General features: G+C 39.9%; 1 protein-coding gene across 1 annotated transcript; it reads left to right on the top strand.

Moving 5' to 3' along the window:
- Positions 1-452: 452 nt before the first annotated feature.
- On the top strand, positions 453-605 carry Rpl39l5 (ribosomal protein L39 like 5). Its single transcript, XM_087643129.1, has one exon. It carries the CDS (start codon positions 453-455, stop codon positions 603-605), a length of 153 nt encoding a protein of 50 aa, XP_087499255.1.
- The last annotated feature ends 23,946 nt before the right edge of the window (positions 606-24,551 follow it).

Raw genomic sequence — 24,551 nt, 5'->3', positions numbered from 1 at the left:
CAATCCTTTAGTGAAACACAAAAACATACTTTTTTTTCATTGAAAGTAGAATTTTTTAATACCTAGGAATGGTAGCATATGCCTTTAATTCTAGCACTCCAGGAAGAGGTAAGTAGATCTCTGAGTTTAAGACCTGCCTGACTCCTGACCTAAATAGTTAGTTCCAAGTCAACCAGAACAAACAAAAACAAAACAAAAAACAAACAAACAAAAAACCAAAAAAAGAAAAAAGAAAGAAGAAAACGAGATTTTTCCCCTCCAGACCCTCCCTACCCAAATTCTCTCTCTCTCTCTCTCTCTCTCTCTCTCTCTCTCTCTCTCTGACACACACACACACACACACACACACACACACACACACACACACGAATATAAACAGGCATCTAAAATAGTTACAGCTCTTCTCCTTTCCTCTACCACCATGCATACTAGACCTGATTCATATTCTCACCATGACTTCTCACAAGACATTCAGAATCAAGCAATTCCTGGCAAAGAAACAAAAGCAAAGTCGTCCTATTCCTCAATGGATTTGGATGAAAACTGATAACAAAATCAGGTACAACTCCAGGAGAAGACACTGGAGAACACAGCTGGATCTGTAAAGCTTCACACAATGGCAAGACTGGGGGTTTATACTGAATTGTGATCATCGATCAGTCCTACCAGATAGATATCAACATTTTTTTCCTTTTTTTTTTCTTTTTTTCTTTTTTTTTTTTTTTCGGAGCTGGGGACCGAACCCAGGGCCTTGCGCTTTCTAGGCAAGCACTCTACCACTGAGCTAAATCCCCAACCCTTAGATATCAACATTTTTAATCTGGAGACTTACTTGTGTTTATGGTGATTGTCCAGTAAGAAACTTTAAAATCTTTAAAAAAAACCACAGTTATAAGATAAAATAAAACTAGAATAGAACAAAAGAAATAGCACAAGAAAACAAAACAGAAAAAAGCACAAGAAACACATATAGATACTGAGTCATATACATTCATACACAGAAAACAAATGAAAGCAAACATTGTATCAGCAAAAGGTTTATAATCTTTATAGGAAAGACTCAGACAAGTATTTATGAGACAAAAACTCCTCCAGAAATACGACTGACTTCATTCTGTGCTTCTACTTCTGGGCATGGGGACTGACTGCTCTTAAGTATGTTTTGTATACCCAGTACAACTCCTTTAGAGAAAACTTTTCCTTTGCAAATGATTATCAATTGAATATAGCTTCTGGATTATGGATGGGATTTGTGTCTACTTCCCCTCTCAGCACTTAAACCTATACAGCCCTTATGTGACTGCCACACTCTCAGTGAGTTGACATGTGCTGGGTTCCATTGTGTCTAGAAGACCTTGTTTCCTTTATGTCTTCCATCCCTACTGGCTTTTACAGTCTCTTTACCTCTTCTTCTCTGGGATTACCTGAGACACTAGGGGAGGAATTTGATGAAAAAATCCCATCTAGGTCTAAATATCACAAGGTCCGTCACTCTCTGCACATCGTCGAGTCATGGGTGCACATATATTTGCTCCCATTTGCTGTAGGAGACACATCTAACCTGTTAACCCACCTCTCTGTGTACCTTTACTAGAAAATCAAGTTCTTTTTTTCAAGGGTATATATATGTTCTGTTTATTTTTATTTACTTCACAGTTTAGGAGAGGTTACAAGGGCCATTTCAATGATACTTAGTGGCTGGAGAGGCTCGGGCAGAAGTCCGAGACTTGCTGGGGCAAAGCGGAAGAGTATCTGGAACACCATGCATATCCCAGACATCTGAAGGCTAGCAGTTTGAAAAGACTCCGACTATGGCACAGTAATGGCATCAAGAAACTCCGGTCACAGAGATACGAATGTCTTAAGGGGGTTGACTCCAAGATCCTGAAGAACATGTGCTTGGCCAAGAAGCGTAACAAGGAAGGCCTAAGGAAGATACAGGCCAACAATGCAAAGGCTGTGAGTGCTTAAGAAGAGGTTATCAAGGCCCTTGTGAAGCCTCAAGCCATTGAGTCCAAGATGCCAAAGGGCTCCAGCCGCAAACTCAGCCGTGTGGCTTTCATCGTTCACCCCAAGCTTGGGAAGAAGATTCGAAGCTACATGGCCAAGGGTTGTAGGCTCTGCCAAGGAAAGGCCAAGGTTCAAACCAAGGTAGAGGCCAAAGCTGCAGCTAAGGCCCAGGCTTCTGCTCCAGTTCAGGATCCCAAAGTACCTGGGCCCCCGTGAAGGCCCCATAGAAAAGGCTCCTGACACTGTGACGACAGATAGACTGCTATGACACACCCATCTACACATTAGAAAATCAAGTTCTTGATAATAGTGTTTAAAAGCCACTGCTTCCCATACTTACTATGACATGATACTGAATACTAAAACGTGTTGAGTATTTAATACACATAAAATGTTTTACATGCACATCAAGGTAGCTCAGGTAGTGGCACAGATTGCAGATACCTACAAGATCGTCAGTGGCAACATAGGCCACCTACATCAACAGGACCCTGAGGTACAGGTGTCTGGAAGTGGCACAAACCTGGGGCCAGGTAGACGTCTTTTGTCTGGTGTTGCTCCCAAGGTCTACGATGGTTCTGGTGCCCAAGAAGATGTAGGAGTGCATAGTCTTTGTTCCCATTGAATGTAAAGGGCAAGGAAGGAAGCTACTTTTTGCCATGGCATTGATGACTGCAGAGTTACAGCTGAAAAGGGGGGGGGGTGACAACACCTAGAGCTCCAGAAAAATAACAGCCTAGACATGAAACCTTCAAGGAGAACTCTTAAAAACTGTGGTAAGGTGTTGGACACATTCTGCATCTCCCCTGGGCATCAGAGTAGAACTTGCTTAGGGGGTATGGCTGCCATTTACCTGAGCAGTACTAGAGAGCTGGCCTGATAGAATGAGCACAGGAGAGCTTGCCCCATTTGTTACCAGTTGCCACAGGCAGGAGAGTTGTCCCTGCTCCTCTCCTGGGCCAAGTTAAAGAGCTGACCCTGAGGGTGCAGGCCTAGGAGAGCTGGCAGGCTAACCAGCTCAGTTATCACCTAGGCCCAGATCTAGGGTGTTGATTTGGCCCACCCCAACATCTACCCTGTCTATAATGTGTTAGAGAGACTGAAAGGGCTGGTCATGTAGATCTAAAGCTACAGGGTTTCCATGACACACGGTAACAACAGAGTATCTGAAAGGAGTCCAGTGAGGATCCAGTATTAATAGTGTTGTAGAAGACCATGGCTTATTGCAATAAACATATTCAAGTAAAGCTGTTTGGACAAAAAGGTATATTATGTGGCATGCCATAGACACTACAGATTCTGTGGTGACATATCTTTTAAATTTTATTTTTTGTTTTCTTTTGCAGGGAAGGTTGCAAGGTTGAAGGGCAGATGTGGCAGGATGAGGAGATGAATGGGATTGGGCTTTGTAATATGAAATTCACACAAAAATAAAAAGTTTTTTTTAAAAAGATAAAGATAACCCCACACCCCATACCCCCCAATGTGATGAGGATGCATTAATGTAGCTCTCCACAGTTGATAGCGATAAGGTGAGAGATTATCCTGAGGGGAAATATCTATGACTATATCAATCAATCCAAAACCTAGGCACCACTTAATTCATAATCACATAAGAAAGAGCAATTGGGGTGGTCTCAGTTTTCTTTCAGGGGCTAGCTACTGAGAGTTTATGCTCCACTGAGTATATAGGTAACGAAAAATTGGACTTGTTTCCTCCTCTTCCTCTTTTCGCTTCTCCTTCTTCCCTTCCCCTTCCTCCTCCTCTCCTTCTTCTTAGAGGGGAGGAAGATCACAAGATTGGGAAGCAGAACTATGAGTACTGGGAAGTAAGTGTACTCAGGGTTCGTGTGAATTTCCCAACAATCAATAAAAGTATTAATAAAAAAAGTTTTACATTCAGTGTCCAGTTTAAACCTTATAAACACTAAATGGAACTTGTCTCCCATTGCATTGATGAAGAAACTACAAAATAGAAAAAAATTAGTATATTTCTTAACTGGGCAGATGAACCAGGATTCTAAGGAAAGACCCTTGAACATTATATGAGATCTAATAAGCCATTTTATTTTTAGTATGAAAGAATCAACATGTAACAATAAATCTGTATGAATACAATGTAAATAAGAAAGAAAGCTTCTAAATAGTCATATTTACTGAAATGTATTCAATTGCTCTTTCTTATATGATTATGAATTAAGTGGTGCCTAGGTTTTGGATTGATTGATATAGTCATAGATATTTCCCCGCAGGATAATCTCTCACCTTATCGCTTCCATGGCAGTTTATTTCACTAATTTTAAAGCATGATTATAGTTTGGCACAAAAAAATCAAATAATATCTCTATGAACAGCTCATGCCAGTCCATTTTAATATTAAAACAACTGACTGATTATCAGGAAGTATCAAAGCATTTTTAGCAGGCTTGTGGAATGAACTTTGAACTATCTTGATAAATAATAGTCTTTATGATATAGCTTCATGCTGTTAATCTGAGCAAAAGAGAAAGCAAAATCCATCTCAAGTCTAGAAGGTGACAGTTGAAAACGTCCTCAGTTACTCAGTCATTTTGCCAATGTGGTCTTTGGTGATTTCTTCCTTTTTTAAGAAGAAGCAAAAGAATAGTACTCAAAAAAATTTTGTCCTAGAAGCTTGAGAGCGTTCTGCGTGTATGAATCCACATGCGCCTTGAAAAGCACACACCTGAGATTCATATTCTGCTGTTCGGCGCCATGGTTTAGAGATCCTGTAGCTTTAACTATAGAACCAACTTAGGCAGTTTTCGATTTTTAAAAGCTATGTTTATAAGTATTTTGCCTACACATGTGTGCATCCTCTGAGCCAAAGAGTTCATCCGTTCCTACAGAACTGGAGTTACAGATGGTTTTGAGCTGCTATGTGGATGCTGAGAACTCAACCTGTGTCCTTGAATTAGCAGCCAGTGCTCTTAATACACGAGCCACCTGTCCAGCCTCTGATTATGCCTAGTTTGTGTCAGAGCAGTTGAATGTCATTTATAGATTGCAGGAGCAATGACTTGTGGTAAAAAACATTTCCTTGGTCTTCCTGGTTGCTGCCACCGCAGAGAGCCCGTGGGCAGCACCCCGCTAGCAAACTTGAGTCTCAGGACCACAGGTAAGACCAACTTGTCTGCAGCAAGAAAGCTGCCTGGTGAAATCGGGACACACAGAGGCAGAACTCCTCTAGGACCGGGCACGTCCTGTGTTTACCGGAAGTCCCACACCCGCGGATCCCGGCCCGCAGCAGCTCTCTGCTCCCAGACCCCGTGGGAAAGAGACCTCACCGCCTGGTCAGGTGGGCACTCCTGAGGCTGCAGAGCGGAAGAGACCACCAACACTGCCCACCCCTGCCCACCCCTGGCCCAAGAGGAAACTGTATAAGGCCTCTGGGCTCCCGTGGGGGAGGGCCCAGGAGCGGCAGGACCCCTGCCTGAGACACCGCCGGAACCTGAAGGAAACAGACCAGATAAACAGTTCTCTGCACCCAAATCCCGTGGGAGGGAGAGCTAAACCTTCAGAGAGGCAGACAAGCCTGGGAAAACAGAAGAGACTGCTCTCTGCACACACATCTCGGACGCCAGAGGAAAACACCAAAGGCCATCTGGAACCCTGGTGCACTGAAGCTCCCGGAAGGGGAGGCGCAGGTCTTCCTGGTTGCTGCCGCTGCAGAGAGCCCGTGGGCAGCACCCCACGAGCGAACTTGAGCCTCAGGACCACAGGTAAGACCAACTTTTCTGCTGCAAGAAAGCTACCTGGTGAACTCAAGACACAGGCCCACAGGAACAGCTGAAGACCTGTAGAGAGGAAAAACTACACGCCCGAAGGCAATACACTCTGTCCCCATAACTGACTGAAAGAGAGGAAAACAGGTCTACAGCACTCCTGACACACAGGCTTATAGGACAGTCTAGCCACTGTCAGAAATAGGAGAACAAAGTAACACTAGAGATAATCTGATGGCGAGAGGCAAGCGCAGGAACCCAAGCAACAGAAACCAAGACTACATGGCATCATTGGAGCCCAATTCTCCCACCAAAACAAACATGGAATATCCAAACACACCAGAAAAGCAAGATCTAGTTTCAAAATCATATTTGATCATGATGCTGGAGGACTTCAAGAAAGACGTGAAGAACTCCCTTAGGGAAACACAGGAAAACATTAATAAACAAGTAGAAGCCTACAGAGAGGAATCGCAAAAATCCCTGAAAGAATTCCAGGAAAACACAATCAAGCAGTTGAAGGAATTAAAAATGGAAATAGAAGCAATCAAGAAAGAACACATGGAAACAACCCTGGATATAGAAAACCAAAAGAAGAGACAAGAAGCTGTAGATACAAGCTTCACCAACAGAATACAAGAGATGGAAGAGAGAATCTCAGGAGCAGAAGATTCCATAGAAATCATTGACTCAACTGTCAAAGATAATGTAAAGTGGAAAAAGCTACTGGTCCAAAACATACAGGAAATCCAGGACTCAATGAGAAAATCAAACCTAAGGATAATAGGTATAGAAGAGAGTGAAGACTCCCAGCTCAAAGGACCAGTAAATATCTTCAACAAAATCATAGAAGAAAACTTCCCTAACCTAAAAAAAGAGATACCCATAGGCATACAAGAAGCCTACAGAACTCCAAATAGATTGGACCAGAAGAGAAACACCTCCCGTCACATAATAGTCAAAACACCAAACGCACAAAATAAAGAAAGAATATTAAAAGCAGTAAGGGAAAAAGGTCAAGTAACATATAAAGGCAGACCTATCAGAATCACACCAAACTTCTCGCCAGAAACTATGAAGGCCAGAAGATCCTGGACTGATGTCATACAGACCCTAAGAGAACACAAATGCCAGCCCAGGTTACTGTATCCTGCAAAACGATCAATTAACATAGATGGAGAAACCAAGATATTCCATGACAAAACCAAATTTACACAATATCTTTCTACAAATCCAGCACTACAAAGGATAATAAATGGTAAAGCCCAACATAAGGAGGCAAGCTATACCCTAGAAGAAGCAAGAAACTAATCGTCTTGGCAACAAAACAAAGAGAATGAAAGCACACAAACATAACCCCACATCCAAATATGAATATAACGGGAAGCAATAATCACTATTCCTTAATATCTCTCAACATCAATGGCCTAAACTCCCCAATAAAAAGACATAGATTAACAAACTGGATACGCAACGAGGACCCTGCATTCTGATGCCTACAGGAAACACACCTCCGAGACAAAGACAGACATTACCTCAGAGTGAAAGGCTGGGAAACAATTTTCCAAGCAAATGGTCAGAAGAAGCAAGCTGGAGTAGCCATTCTAATATCAAATAAAATCAATTTTCAATTAAAAGTCATCAAAAAAATAAGGAAGGACACTTCATATTCATCAAAGGAAAAATCCACCAAGATGAACTCTCAATCCTAAATATCTATGCCCCAAATACAAGGACACCTACATATGTAAAAGAAACCTTACTAAAGCTCAAAACACACATTGCACCTCACACAATAATAGTGGGAGATTTCAACACCCCACTCTCATCAATGGACAGATCATGGAAACAGAAATTAAACAGAGATGTAGACAGACTAAGAGAAGTCATGAGCCAAATGGACTTAACGGATATTTATAGAACATTCTATCCTAAAGCAAAAGGATATAACTTCTTCTAAGCTCCTCATGGTACTTTCTCCAAAATTGACCATATAATTGGTCAAAAAACGGGCCTCAACAGGTACAGAAAGATAGAAATAATCCCATGCGTGCTATCGGACCACCACGGCCTAAAACTGGTCTTCAATAACAATCAAGGATGAATGCCCACATATACTTGGAAATTGAACAATGCTCTACTCAATGATAAACTGGTCAAGGAAGAAATAAAGAAAGAAATTAAAAACTTTTTAGAATTTAATGAAAATGAAGGTACAACATACCCAAACTTATGGGACACAATGAAAGCTGTGCTAAGAGGAAAACTCATAGCGCTGAGTGCCTGCAGAAAGAAACAGGAAAGAGCATATGTCAGCAGCTTGACAGCACACCTAAAAGCTCTAGAACAAAAAGAAGCAAATACACCCAGGAGGAGTAGAAGGCAGGAAATAATCAAACTCAGGGCTGAAATCAACCAACTAGAAACAAAAAGGACCATAGAAAGAATCAACAGAACCAAAAGTTGGTTCTTTGAGAAAATCAACAAGATAGATAACCCCTTAGCCAGACTAATGAGAGGACACAGAGAGTGTGTCCAAATTAACAAAATCAGAAATGAAAAGGGAGACATAACAACAGATTCAGAGGAAATTCAAAAAATCATCAGATCTTACTATAAAAACCTATATTCAACAAAACTTGAAAATCTTCAGGAAATGGACAATTTCCTAGACAGATACCAGGTACCGAAGTTAAATCAGGAACAGATAAACCAGTTAAACAACCCCATAACTCCTAAGGAAGTAGAAGCAGCCATTAAAGGTCTCCCAACCAAAAAGAGCCCAGGTCCAGACGGGTTTAGTGCAGAATTCTATCAAACCTTCATAGAAGACCTCATACCAATATTATCCAAACTATTCTATAAAATTGAAACAGATGGATCACTACCTAATACCTTCTACGAAGCCACAATTACTCTTATACCTAAACCACACAAAGACACAACAAAGAAAGAGAACTTCAGACCAATTTCCCTTATGAATATCGACGCAAAAATACTCAACAAAATTCTGGCAAACCGAATCCAAGAGCACATCAAAACAATCATCCACCATGACCAAGTAGGCTTCATCCCAGGCATGCAGGGATGGTTTAACCCTGATGGAAACCGTTGATGGAAAACCATCAACGTGATCCATTATATAAACAAACTGAAAGAACACATGATCATTTCATTAGACGCTGAGAAAGCATTTGACAAAATTCAACACCCCTTCATGATAAAAGTCCTGGAAAGAATAGGAATTCAAGGCCCATACCTGAACATAGTAAAAGCCATATTCAGCAAACCAGTTGCTAACATTAAACTAAATGGAGAGAAACTTGAAACAATCCCACTAAAATCAGGGACTAGACAAGGCTGCCCACTCTCTCCCTACTTATTCAATATAGTTCTTGAAGTTCTATCCAGAGCAATCAGACAACAAAAGGAGGTCAAGGGGATACAGATCGGAAAAGAAGAAGTCAAAATATCACTATTTGCAGATGATATGATAGTATATTTAAGTGATCCCAAAAGTTCCACCAGAGAACTACTAAAGCTGATAAACAACTTCAGCAAAGTGGCTGGGTATAAAATTAACTCAAATAAATCAGTTGCCTTCCTCTATACAAAAGAGAAACAAGCCGAGAAAGAAATTAGGGAAACGACACCCTTCATAATAGACCCAAATAATATAAAGTACCTCGGTGTGACTTTAACAAAGCAAGTAAAAGATCTGTACAATAAGAACTTCAAGACACTGAAGAAGGAAATTGAAGAAGACCTCAGAAGATGGAAAGATCTCTCATGCTCATGGATTGGTAGGATTAATATAGTAAAAATGGCCATTTTACCAAAAGCAATCTACAGATTCAATGCAATCCCCATCAAAATACCAATCCAATTCTTCAAAGAGTTAGACAGAACAATTTGCAAATTCATCTGGAATAACAAAAAACCCAGGATAGCTAAAGCTATCCTCAACAATAAAAGGACTTCAGGGGGAATCACTGTCCCTGAACTCAAGCAGTATTACAGAGCAATAGTGATAAAAACTGCATGGTATTGGTACAGAGACAGACAGATAGACCAATGGAATAGAATTGAAGACCCAGAAATGAACGCACACACCTATGGTCACTTGATTTTTGACGAAGGAGCCAAAACCATCCAATGGAAAAAAGATAGCATTTTCAGCAAATGGTGCTGGTTCAACTGGAGGTCAACATGTAGAAGAATGCAGATCGATGCATGCTTATCACCCTGTACAAAGCTTAAGTCCAAGTGGATCAAGGACCTCCACATCAAACCAGACACACTCAAACTAATAGAAGAAAAACTAGGGAAGCATCTGGAACACATGGGCACTGGAAAAAATTTCCTAAACAAAACACCAATGGCTTATGCTCTAAGATCAAGAATCGACAAATGGGATCTCATAAAACTGCAAAGCTTCTGTAAGGCAAAGGACACTGTGGTTAGGACAAAACGGCAACCAACAGATTGGGAAAAGATCTTTACCAATCCTACAACAGATAGAGGCCTTATATCCACAATATACAAAGAACTCAAGAAGTTAGACCGCAGGGAAACAAATAACCCTATTAAAAAATGGGGTTCAGAGCTAAACAAAGAATTCACAGCTGAGGAATGCTGAATGGCTGAGAAACACCTAAAGAAATGTTCAACATCTTTAGTCATAAGGGAAATGCAAATCAAAACAACCCTGAGATTTCACCTCACACCAGTGAGAATGGCTAAGATCAAAAACTCAGGTGACAGCAGATGCTGGCGAGGATGCGGATAAAGAGGAACACTCCTCCATTGTTGGTGGGGTTGCAGACTGGTACAACCATTCTGGAAAGCAGTCTGGAGGATCCTCAGAAAATTGGACATTGAACTGCCTGAGGATCCAGCTATACCTCTCTTGGGCATATACCCAAAAGATGCCCGAACATATAAAAAAGACACGTGCTCCACTATGTTCATCGCAGCCTTATTTATAATAGCCAGAAGCTGGAAAGAACCCAGATGCCCTTCAACAGAGGAATGGATACAGAAAATGTGGTACATCTACACAATGGAATATTACTCAGCTATCAAAAACAACGACTTTATGAAATTCGTAGGCAAATGGCTGGAACTGGAAAACATCACCCTGAGTGAGCTAACCCAAACACAGAAAGACATACATGGTATGCACTCACTGATAAGTGGCTATTAGCCCAAATGCTTGAATTACCCTAGATGCCTAGAACAAATGAAACTCAAGACGGATGATCAAAATGTGAATGCTTCACTCCTTCTTTAAAAGGGGAACAAGAATACCCTTTGCAGGGAAGAGAGAGGCAAAGATTAAAAGAGAGACTGAAGGAACACCCATTCAGAGTCTGCCCCACATGTGGCCCATACATATACAGCCACCCAATTAGATAAGATGGATGAAGCAATGAAGTGCAACCGACAGGAGCCGGATGTAGATCGCTCCTGAGAGACACAGCCAGAATACAGCAAATACAGAGGCGAATGCCAGCAGCAAACCACTGAACTGAGAATAGGACCCCCGTTGAAGGAATCAGAGAAAGAACTGGAAGAGCTTGAAGGGGCTCGAGACCCCATATGTACAACAATGCCAAGCAACCAGAGCTTCCAGGGACTAAGCCACTACCTAAAGACTATACATGGACTGACCCTGGACTCTGACCTCATAGGTAGCAATGAATATCCTAGTAAGAGCACCAGTGGAAGGGGAAGCCCTGAGTCCTGCTAAGACTGAACCCCCAGTGAACTAGACTGTTGGGGGGAGGGCGGCAATGGGGGGAGGGTTGGGAGGGGAACACCCATAAGGAAGGGGAGGGGGGAGGGGGATGTTTGCCCGGATACCGGGAAAGGGAATAACACTCGAAATGTATATAAGAAATACTCAAGTTAATAAAATAAAAAAAAAAAACATTTCCTTTTTTCACCTTTCCAAAAACTCCAAATATTCCCCTTGTTCTCTACATGACTTAAATTCCTGTCCATTACCAAATGGACTCCTAATCAATCCTGATATGGAGTTCAGTTTTATGCTGTTTTTAGTGTTGCATTTTCATAAAAACGTTATGTTTCAAGATTACATTTTTCTTGGAAAATATCTATGTTTTCTTCTGTATACTTCAGAGTTTATTTTTTTTTTTTTATTAACTTGAGTATTTCTTATATACATTTCGAGTGTTATTCCCTTTCCCGGTTTCCGGGCAAACATCCCCCTCCCCCCTCCCCTTCCTTATGGGTGTTCCCCTCCCAACCCTCCCCCCATTGCCGCCCTCCCCCCATAGACTAGTTCACTGTGGGTTCAGTCTTAGCAGGACCCAGGGCTTCCCCTTCCACTGGTGCTCTTACTAGGATATTCATTGCTACCTATGGGGTCAGAGTCCAGGGTCAGTCCATGTATAGTCTTTAGGTAGTGGCTTAGTCCCTGGAAGCTCTGGTTGCTTGGCATTGTTGTACTTTTGGGGTCTCGAGCCCCTTCAAGCTCTTCCAGTTCTTTCTCTGATTCCTTCAATAGGGGACCTATTCTCAGTTCAGTGGTTTGCTGCTGGCATTCGCCTCTATATTTGCTGTATTCTGGCTGTGTCTCTCAGGAGCGATCTACATCCGGCTCCTGTCGGTCTGCACTTCTTTGCTTCATCCATCTTGTCTAATTGGGTGGCTGTATATGTATGGGCCACATGTGGGGCAGGCTCTGAATGGGTGTTCCTTCAGTCTCTGTTTTAATCTTTGCCTCTCCCTTCCCTGCCAAGGGTATTCTTTTTCCTCATTTAAAGAAGGAGTGAAGCATTCACATTTTGATCATCCGTCTTGAGTTTCGTTTGTTCTAGGGATCTAGGGTAATTCAAGCATTTGGGCTAATAGCCACTTATCAATGAGTGCATACCATGTATGTCTTTCTGTGAGTGGGTTAGCTCACTCAGGATGATATTTTCCAGTTCCAACCATTTGCCTACGAATTTCATAAACTCGTTGTTTTTGATAGCTGAGTAATATTCCATTGTGTAGATGTACCACATTTTCTGTATCCATTCCTCTGTTGAAGGGCATCTGGGTTCTTTCCAGCTTCTGGCTATTATAAATAAGGCTGCGATGAACATAGTGGAGCACGTGTCTCTTTTATATGTTGAGGCATCTTTTGGGTATATGCCCAAGAGAGGTATAGCTGGATCCTCAGGCAGTTCAATGTCCAATTTTCTGAGGAACCTCCAGACTGATTTCCAGAATGGTTTTACCAGTCTGCAATCCCACCAACAATGGAGGAGTGTTCCTCTTTCTCCACATCCTCGCCAGCATCTGCTGTCACCTGAGTTTTTGATCTTAGCCAATCGCACTGGTGTGAGGTGAAATCTCAGGGTTGTTTTGATTTGCATTTCCCTTATGACTAAAGATGTTGAACATTTCTTTAGGTGTTTCTCAGCCATTCGGCATTCCTCAGCTGTGAATTCTTTGTTTAGCTCTGAACCCCATTTTTTAATAGGGTTATTTGTTTCCCTGCGGTCTAACTTCTTGAGTTCTTTGTATATTTTGGAAATAAGGCCTCTATCTGTTGTAGGATTGGTAAAGATCTTTTCCCAATCTGTTGGTTGCCGTTTTGTCCTAACCACAGTGTCCTTTGCCTTACAGAAGCTTTGCAGTTTTATGAGATCCCATTTGTCGATTCTTGATCTTAGAGCATAAGCCATTGGTGTTTTGTTCAGGAAATTTTTTCCAGTGCCCATGTGTTCCAGATGCTTCCCTAGTTTTTCTTCTATTAGTTTGAGTGTGTCTGGTTTGATGTGGAGGTCCTTGATCCACTTGGACTTAAGCTTTGTACAGGGTGATAAGGATGGATCGATCTGCATTCTTCTACATGTTGCCTTCCAGTTGAACCAGCACCATTTGCTGAAAATACTATCTTTTTTCCATTGGATGGTTTTGGCTCCTTTGTCAAAAATCAAGTGACCATAGGTGTGTGGGTTCATTTCTGGGTCTTCAATTCTATTCCATTGGTCTATCTGTCTGTCTCTGTACCAATACCATGCAGTTTTTATCACTATTGCTCTGTAATACTGCTTGAGTTCAGGGATAGTGATTCCCCCTGAAGTCCTTTTATTGTTGAGGATAGCTTTAGCTATCCTAGGTTTTTTGTTATTCCAGATGAATTTGCAAATTGTTCTGTCTAACTCTTTGAAGAATTGGATTGGTATTTTGATGGGGATTGCATTGAATCTGTAGATTGCTTTTGGTAAAATGGCCATTTTTACCATATTAATCCTGCCAATCCATGAGCATGGGAGATCTTTCCATCTTCTGAGGTCTTCTTCAATTTCTTTCCTCAGTGTCTTGAAGTTCTTATTGTACAGATCTTTTACTTGCTTGGTTAAAGTCACACCGAGGTACTTTATATTATTTGGGTCTATTATGAAGGGTGTCGTTTCCCTAATTTCTTTCTCGGCTTGTTTCTCTTTTGTATAGAGGAAGGCAACTGATTTATTTGAGTTAATTTTATACCCAGCCACTTTGCTGAAGTTGTTTATCAGCTTTAGTAGTTCTCTGGTGGAACTTTTGGGATCACTTAAATATACTATCATGTCATCTGCAAATAGTGATATTTTGACCTCTTCTTTTCCGATCTGTATCCCTTTGATCTCCTTTTGTTGTCTGATTGCTCTGGCTAGAACTTCAAGAACTATATTGAATAAGTAGGGAGAGAGTGGGCAGCCTTGTCTAGTCCCTGATTTTAGTGGGATTGCTTCAAGTTTCTCTCCATTTAGTTTAATGTTAGCAACTGGTTTGCTGTATATGGCTTTTACTATGTTTAGGTATGGGCCTTGAATTCCTATTCTTTCCAGGACTTTTATCATGAAGGGGTGTTGAATTTTGTCAAATGCTTTCTCAGCATCTAATGAAATGATCATGTGGTTCTGTTCTTTCAGTTTGTTTATATAATGGATCACATTGATGGTTTTCCGTATATTAAACCATCCCTGCATGCCTGGGATGAAGCCTACTTGATCATGGTGGATGATTGTTTTGATGTGCTCTTGAATTCGGTTTGCCAGAATTTTATTGAGTATTTTTGCGTCGATATTCATAAGGGAAATTGGTCTGAAGTTCTCTTTCTTTGTTGTGTCTTTGTGTGGTTTAGGTATAAGAGTAATTGTGGCTTCATAGAAGGAATTCGGTAGGGCTCCATCTGTTTCAATTTTGTGGAATAGTTTGGATAATATTGGTATGAGGTCTTCTATGAAGGTTTGATAGAATTCTGCACTAAACCCGTCTGGACCTGGGCTCTTTTGGTTGGGAGACCTTTAATGACTGCTTGTATTTCCTTAGGAGTTATGGGGTTGTTTAACTGGTTTATCTGTTCCTGATTTAACTTCGATACCTGGTATCTGTCTAGGAAATTGTCCATTTCCTGAAGATTTTCAAATTTTGTTGAATATAGGTTTTTATAGTAAGATCTGATGATTTTTTGAATTTCCTCCGAATCTGTAGTTATGTCTCCCTTTTCATTTCTGATTTTGTTAATTTGGACACACTCTCTGTGTCCTCTCGTTAGTCTGGCTAAGGGTTTATCTATCTTGTTGATTTTCTCAAAGAACCAACTTTTGGTTCTGTTGATTCTTTCTATGGTCCTTTTTGTTTCTACTTGGTTGATTTCAGCTCTGAGTTTGATTATTTCCTGCCTTCTACTCCTCCTGGGTGTATTTGCTTCTTTTTGTTCTAGAGCTTTTAGGTGTGCTGTCAAGCTGCTGACATATGCTCTTTCCTGTTTCTTTCTGCAGGCACTCAGCGCTATGAGTTTTCCTCTTAGCACAGCTTTCATTGTGTCCCATAAGTTTGAGTATGTTGTATCTTCATTTTCATTAAATTCTAAAAAGTTTTTAATTTCTTTCTTTATTTCTTCCTTGACCAGGTTATCATTGAGTAGAGCATTGTTCAATTTCCACGTATATGTGGGCATTCTTCCCTTATTGTTATTGAAGACCAGTTTTAGGCCGTGGTGGTCCGATAGCACGCATGGGATTATTTCTATCTTTCTGTACCTGTTGAGGCCCGTTTTTTGACCAATTATATGGTCAATTTTGGAGAAAGTACCATGAGGAGCTGAGAAGAAGGTATATCCTTTTGCTTTAGGATAGAATGTTCTATAAATATCCGTTAAGTCCATTTGGCTCATGACTTCTCTTAGTCTGTCTACATCACTGTTTAATTTCTGTTTCCATGATCTGTCCATTGATGAGAGTGGGGTGTTGAAATCTCCCACTATTATTGTGTGAGGTGCAATGTGTGTTTTGAGCTTTAGTAAGGTTTCTTTTACATATGTAGGTGCCCTTGTATTTGGGGCATAGATATTTAGGATTGAGAGTTCATCTTGGTGGATTTTTCCTTTGATGAATATGAAGTGTCCTTCCTTATCTTTTTTGATGACTTTTAGTTGGAAATTGATTTTATTTGATATTAGAATGGCTACTCCAGCTTGCTTCTTCTGACCATTTGCTTGGAAAGTTGTTTTCCAGCCTTTCACTCTGAGGTAGTGTCTGTCTTTGTCTCTGAGGTGTGTTTCCTGTAGGCAGCAGAATGCAGGGTCCTCGTTGCGTATCCAGTTTGTTAATCTATGTCTTTTTATTGGGGAGTTGAGGCCATTGATATTGAGAGATATTAAGGAATAGTGATTATTGCTTTCCGTTATATTCATATTTGATGTGAGGTTATGTTTGTGTGCTTTCATTCTCTTTGTTTTGTTGCCAAGACGATTAGTTTCTTGCTTCTTCTAGGGTATAGCTTGCCTCCTTATGTTGGGCTTTACCATTTATTATCCTTTGTAGTGCTGGATTTGTAGAAAGATATTGTGTAAATTTGGTTTTGTCATGGAATATCTTGGTTTCTCCATCAATGTTAATTGAGAGTTTTGCTGGATACAGTAATCTGGGCTGGCATTTGTGTTCTCTTAGGGTCTGTATAACATCAGTCCAGGATCTTCTGGCCTTCATAGTTTCTGGCGAGAAGTCTGGTGTGATTCTGATAGGTCTCCCTTTATATGTTACTTGACCTTTTTCCCTTACTGCTTTTAATATTCTTTCTTTATTTTGTGCGTTTGGTGTTTTGACAATTATGTGACGGGAGGTGTTTCTTTTCTGGTCCAATCTATTTGGAGTTCTGTAGGCTTCCTGTATGTCTATGGGTATCTCTTTTTTTAGGTTAGGGAAGTTTTCTTCTATGATTTTGTTGAAGATATTTACTGGTCCTTTGAGCTGGGAGTCTTCACTCTCTTCTATACCTATTATCCTTAGGTTTGATCTTCTCATTGAGTCCTGGATTTCCTGTATGTTTTGGACCAGTAGCTTTTTCCGCTTTACATTATCTTTGACAGTTGAGTCAATGATTTCTATGGAATCTTCTGCTCCTGAGATTCTCTCTTCCATCTCTTGTATTCTGTTGGTGAAGCTTGTATCTACAGCTCCTTGTCTCTTCTTTTGGTTTTCTATATCCAGGGTTGTTTCCATGTGTTCTTTCTTGATTGCTTCTATTTCCATTTTTAATTCCTTCAACTGTTTGATTGTGTTTTCCTGGAATTCTTTCAGGGATTTTTGCGATTCCTCTCTGTAGGCTTCTACTTGTTTATTAATGTTTTCCTGTGCTTCCCTAAGTGTGTTCAGGTCTTTCCTGAAGTCCTCCAGCATCATGATCAAATATGATTTTGAAACTAGATCTTGCTTTTCTGGTGTGTTTGGATATTCCATGTTTGTTTTGGTGGGAGAATTGGGCTCCGATGATGGCATGTAGTCTTGGTTTCTGTTGCTTGGGTTCCTGCGCTTGCCTCTCGCCATCAGATTATCTCTAGTGTTACTTTGTTCTGCTATTTCTGACAGTGGCTAGACTGTCCTATAAGCCTGTGTGTCAGGAGTGCTGTAGACCTGTTTTCCTCTCTTTCAGTCAGTTATGGGGACAGAGTGTTCTGCTCTCGGGCGTGTAGTTTTTCCTCTCTACAGGTCTTCAGCTGTTCCTGTGGGCCTGTGTCTTGAGTTCACCAGGCAGCTTTCTTGCAGCAGAAAATTTGGCCTTACCTGTGGTCCCGAGGCTCAGGTTTGCTCGTGGGGTGCTGTCCAGGGGCTCTCTGCAGCGGCAGCAACCAGGAAGACCTGTGCCGCCGTTTCCGGGAGCTTCAGTGCACCAGGGTTCCAGATGGTCTTTGGCTTTTTCCTCTGGCGTCCGAGATGTGTGTGTAGAGAGCAGTCTCTTCTGGTTTCCCAGGCTTGTCTGCCTCTCTGAAGGTTCAGCTCTCCCTCCCACGGGATTTGGGTGCAGAGAACTGTTTATCCGGTCTGTTTCCTTCTGGTTCTGGTGGTGTCTTAGGCACAGGGGTCCTGCCGCTCCTGGGCCCTCCCCCACGGGAGCCCAGAGGCCTTATACAGTTTCCTCTTGGGCCAGGGATGTGGGCAGGGGTGAGCAGTGTTGGTGGTCTCTTCCGCTCTGTAGCCTCAGGAGTGCCCACCTGACCAGGCGGTTGGGTCTCTCTCTCACCGGGTCTGGGAGCAGAGAGCTGCTGCGGGCCGGGATCCGCGGGTGTGGGACTTCCGGTAAACACAGAACGTGCCCGGTTCTAGAGAAATTCTGCTTCCGTGTGTCCCAAGCTCACCAGGCAGCTTTCTTGCAGCAGAAAATTTGGTCTTACCTGTGGTCTCGAGGCTCAAGTTCGCTCGTGGGGTGCTGCCCAGGGGCTCTCTGCAGCGGCAGCAACCAGGAAGACCTGTGCCGCCCCTTCCGGGAGCTTCAGTGCACCAGGGTTCCAGATGGTCTTTGGCTTTTTTCTCTGGCGTCCGAGATGTGTGTGCAGGGAGCAGTCTCTTCTGGTTTCCCAGGCCTGTCTGCCTCTCTGAAGGTTTAGCTCTCCCTCCCACGGGATTTGGGTGCAGAGAACTGTTTATCCGGTCTGTTTCCTTCAGGGTCCCGTGGTGTCTCTACTTCAGAGTTTATAAATTACATTCTTTTAAGATATTTTATGCACTTTCGTTTCTGCACACCTAAGAACTTTTAAGAATATTTTTTCTATCATCTCATTTCTACTTCCTCTTCTTTCCCTTCTTACATTTGTTAACTTTTCACATTTGTGCAATTGTTACATTGATAATTTATTGCATTTAGAATCCACATGGTAGGAATGGTAGTGTATCTATGACATCTGCTCCATAGACGAGAGGTTACATGAGAATCGTTGTTCACAGGCTGGTCTGCCAATAACAGTTAGTTTTAATTCTAAATATCAATGCAAAAGTAATGAGTTTGAACAAAACTTTTCTACTCAAGAAAAAGCAGAAGGGTAAGCGATTGAGGGGGAAAATGAGCAAAAACCATTGTTAATTTGGAGAATTTGTGATTTCTTTGCATTTTAGGGAGAAAATAATCAGTTTCAGCCAAAAAAAGTGGGTACATTGAAAATATTAAAATCAAGAAGATGCTGACCCAAAAGACTCCTCAAAAGCTAGGCTCGAATTTTGTTTTGTATAAAATATATACACCTATCTCTGTCTCTGTTTCTGCCTCTGTCTCTGACTCTGTCTCTGTGTCTCTGTCTCTATCTACATGAATATCATTTATGCCTCTACTTATACCTATATCAATATTCTCTATATCTATGTCTAATCTATATCCATATCATCTATATATGTGTGCTATATGTTTCTCCAAACACCTCCACATCTTTAATTTGAACTATGAATTTTTAAAAGTATTTTTTCATGCAAATATTCTCTAAGTTTGTCTACTCTGTCAAGCATCAAAACAATTATTCAATTGGTTATCATCTCAAGAAAATGTGTAGCTAAGCATGTAGGTATGATAGGATGTGGAATCCTGTTTCATTTTTGTATGTGATTCAAAGCTGTTGCTGGCTGAATGGTTTGTGAAAATCATTATTCTTAGAGAAGTTGAACTGCACCAAGGCTAAAATTCCCAGATTCATCCTCCATCTGCCAAATGTTATGAACAGCAAGTTGAAAGTGGGCCTGCTGTCACCGTGACCCTGGCTGACCTCTTAATTTCTTGAGTTCAAGTCCAATTAACCTCTAGGAAGAGGCACAACTGTTCTTAGCAGACAAGTCAATAGAATCCAATAGTAATCATTTCATTTTCTGCCTTGTCAAAGGGTGGCCCTCCCATCTAACCCATCTCACACAAAGGTGGTCATTTATCACCGTTTAGAAAACTGTACTGTGCCTTATCTTAGCCCTGCCTGAAGTACATTCATCAACTGCACAGACAGGGTACTGGGAATGCTGTGAGAAGGCTCTGCAAAGGAGCTTTAGCAGTCCTGCCTGGTCTTGGCAACCTGTTGGTGCTCTTTGGATAAGTCCACACCAAAGTGTGGACCCAGACTGAAAGTGGTCTGCGGGTAATATCTTGCCTTCAAAGAAATCTGAATTAATATAGAAATCCCTTCCTAGGGAAGTCAGTTGCTCTTACTGTTTTATGAGCCTCATGTTTAGAGTGGATGGTTGAAAACACATTTAAAATATTTAAATATTCATATCCAAACAATGATCTGGATTATTTACATAAAACAGAGTTTTGGTCAATTTCTCAGGTAATATAAAGAATTTAATTGTTCATTATAAATTATATATGTATATATATATGTAACTTTATGACATAAATTAGTTTTTTCTAGTGCTAAAATATTTTACTCCAATATTAATATGACTTCAACACTTAAATTGTTAGAAGCTGAATTCTAGAGATAACAAGTGAGGTTAAGCTATTTTCAATCCACCTAATTGAATCAAATGTCAGGATGGAAACCTGAAGTTTGATTTAAATTCCTATGCCAGGGTTGTATGTTCTGTTTGTGTCAATTTTATTTAAGTTAATATGAAACTATAAGAAACTAAGGTTTGAAAAAAATTATATACGTTTCCTACTTTGATAGACATTTAGAAATTTAAAAATTCACAATATCCTATAGCAGTTTCTTTTTTTCTTTCACATTTGCTTCTTGAGTATTTTGAAGTCCAGTCCCTCTTAGGAGGAAGATGTTAGGGGCTCCATGGTGTAAAGTCCCAACCTTTGGCTTCCTAAAGTAGACGCATTTGAAAGGAACTTCACTGCGCATGAGACGTTCTGTTCTATAGCTATGCTTTCTCACACACCAATCAATACAGTTCCATGTGATGCTTGAGGGCTTGAAACAGGACTACTAGATAGAACGTCCTTTGTGCCCTAGGTAAGACTAGTCCAGTGAATTCTATCTTCAAATATCACAACCCAAAGCCTGCGTCTTCTCAGATGTGCAGCTAACCTTCAACCTTATCCTGTTTCACATTCTTTTGGTTTCTGTGTATATAAGTTCTGTAGGTAGAAATCAGATCATGCAAGATCCATATTCCCCAACATCAGGACCTTACTCTTAGGGAGGATAGCTGCGTAGACATGGGGATTGGTATGATTTAAAGTCTTGTATCCACCATCAGGACGGGTGATCTGAGCCAGGTTTATGTTATGTAAGTGCCCAATTCAAAGAACTTAGGATCCCTTTGGGCACATGGAACTCCTCACTTCTCATGAGCATTTTCCTCCAGGGTTAGCTGAATGCTCTCTAAAATAAGTGGATTTGGGATGTAAACACTTTAGTGTCTACATGGAATTGACATCAGTAAAGACATAGTCAGCTTCCGTGTTATCCACAAGGTCTGAAATATTGTTTCTGTGAATTAGAATAGCATCCCAAGATTGTTCACATACATGAGACACAAAACAGCTGTGCAAAAATGCCTGTAATTTAGTTGTTCAGTTTCCCATTGTCTTGTATTAAAAGCTACCTAATAGAATTTATAGTTGGAAAAACCTTTTAGCCAGCACTCTTTGTATTTTTTATTAAGTCCAAACTCAGAGAATCTATTTAATGTCAATTTTACTCCCTGGTTATACTGCACAGTGTATTTTACTTTAAATCTACAGGCCATGATGATAAATTGATAATTGACCCCAAGGCCATTATAAATAAAGCACCCCTGTTTTTCATTAGTACAGTAATATCTAGTCATAATGGTCAGAAGTCTTATGCTAATCTTCCCCTGAGAAATGAACAATCAAGAACTCATGGATTTAAAACATCTATTGGCCTTTAAAACCTCCATTTAACAAAACCAACTTCCAGTTGTAAGCAGTACCAGAAAAGATCATTTTAGGAGTGTATGATTAGGAACAACCTCCAGACTGTGCTCTACGCTGATCAATAGAATATTCCTAATTTACTTTTTAAAATATCCAAATTGCGACACAAACAAAATCATATCTGAGAATGCAATTCCTTGAAATATTATTCTTTAGAAATATGTGAATGTAACAGCCATATCCCTTCCATATGCTCATTTATGTATGTATGTATATATGTATATACATATATGTATATATGTATATACAACTAAGTTTTTAACCAAGTTTTAACTGAGATTGGAAATTTATAAATGTACTCTAATAAACTCAAATATATAGAGAACAATCATTTGCAGAAGGGGAGAATTAGTCAAGAAAGCAAAATGTTAATGGCCTTTGACAAGCAAAGCTTTCTATACCATTCATCAATTAAAATATCATTAAGTTAAAAGACGACATTATTTGCACAATGTTGTGAATTTACATATCATAAGAGGGGTGGGTTTTATGGTATGTGAATTATATGTCAACTTAAAGAAAAAATAAAGCTGTGTACTTTAGATAATTGAATGAATGATACAGAGAAAATCTGAGCATATAAAGCATAAGACAAATCTATATAGAACAGGGATAGAAATCTCTTCTATTCATGTCTTGGGTTACAACCTTGGATTTGTGTGTGTGTGTGTGTGTGTGTGTGTGTGTGTGTGTGTGTGTGTGTATAAACATGATGGACACTTTTGACAGCAGATCACAATATTAAATATTTGTTTCTATTCATGGGTCAAATTACATTGGTCTTCCTAGTTTATTTCAATTGAAAAGAAGAAAACCTGAAAATGGTAAAGCAACTACCCACAATGAATAGCTGCCAAAATGAAAGATGAAACACATCATGTCTCATGGCTGAGCTGATGTGGCCAGAGGGAATTCATGTTGTGGAGTCAAAGATAAAAATGGCTCCATGAATCAAGAGTCCCAGTCTACTAGAAGGAAACATTCTCGGTCTCTACTACATGCCCTTGGTAAGGGTTAAGATTAGGGAGATCTATACATTTGAGAAAATTAAGCGAAGCAATCTGTAACTTTTACTTTGGAAATATTACTAGGCATTAATTACAAGTCTTCTTGAGATTTTGCTAAGTGTTTTGACATGAGCTTTTAAAATTTTGGAAAAATTATTCTTTGATAATTTCATATGTGTGTAAAATACATTCGGGCCATTCTTTTATTCCTCTCTCAGACTTTCCTCTTTCCCATTCCCACCACTCCGGGAACAAAGCACTTTCACTCTACTGAAAAACAAAATGGTGAATCAGTAGCTACAGAAGTTAGTTTTATGTAGTTCAAAATTTAGGTAAATTTGCAAAGGGACCAGAAAAAATTTTTTAAAAAGTGATAGTTATATAAAGTTTCTTTGTATAGAAGCTACCAGAGCCATGTGGTAACTGGACTATCTTCCACCATAATAAAATACTAAATTAACTCTATCAATGGGAGTATTTAGAGATTATATACACAGGAAAAACACAAAACAATTTCCAAAAAAATCAAAACCAAAGCAAACAAAAGCAAAACAAAACAAAAAACCCAAACGAACAAAGACCCCCACAAAAAAAAACCCAAAACCAAAAAAACTAAGAAGTCTAAATATGAAACTGATTTCTGATTATGAAATATAGAAATATAGAAATATAGAAACATAGAAATATGGATTCTGATTACCAAAATTGTTTAATGTGTTGCCAGGATTTGCTTGTTACTAAAATCATTTTACTAATGATTCATACAAATAAAATATTAGTTGTATACTGTTTCAGCATTAATTTTAGAACAGACTATAGGAAAGTTTTAGGATACTTGAGAAAGTTTGCCCAGGAAACCTAAGTTCACCTTAAGGAAGAGGAGGTTAATGGGTAAATAGCAAGATAGAATATATTTTTAGTAAGTATATTCTATAGCAGGTAGAAACGCGTGTTGACAATATTTTAGCAGGAAAATAACAGAGGAAAAATTAAATTTATATTTAGTACATGGAGGAAAAATGTCAGATGGGGGTTCAAGGACAAACAAGACTATAGAGGACTCGACCTTTGTACCTGTGAAATTCCAGTAAATGAAGTAGATTGTTTGAAATGGCAGATTCCCTAGAGAGCTTAGAAAAAACAGCAGTGTTTGTCATTTTAAAGGGAAGAGAATTACAGAGAATGTAAAAAGTAACAGTAAGTTTGAGGAAGGCACTCATGTGGCTGATTCAACAGTGTGAACTAACTCCGGGGTAGGCAGTCTAGCCTACACAGTATGGACACTGCTGTGAAGTGTAGAAAATGTTTGCCTACCAGATAGCTGAATCTTTCTTTTAATAAGAGAGACAAGTGAAGCAATCACAGTACGAACAAAGAAAGGAAAACCTAGGCACAATTAAGTTAAAAAAATAAAAAAGCATGTAGTTAGGAACACTAAGTCTGAATATGAAATTGTTTCTGATTTCCAAATTTGCTTACTCTGTTGTCAGAACTTGCTTGTTGTTAAAATAACTGTACTAATGATTTATATAGGTAGTAATAAGTAGCTAACTGAATGCTGTTTCAGCATTAATTTTAGAATGGTTGATTGAAAAACACAGTTTTTCTACACTACCCAATA

This window comes from Rattus norvegicus, chromosome 2, assembly GCF_021556685.1.
Source record: "Rattus norvegicus strain SHRSP/BbbUtx chromosome 2, alternate assembly SHRSP_T2T, whole genome shotgun sequence".
Taxonomy (NCBI): domain Eukaryota; kingdom Metazoa; phylum Chordata; class Mammalia; order Rodentia; family Muridae; genus Rattus; species Rattus norvegicus.
The sequence above is the reverse complement of the archived record's forward strand: the minus strand, read 5'-3'. Positions and strand labels throughout refer to the sequence as shown.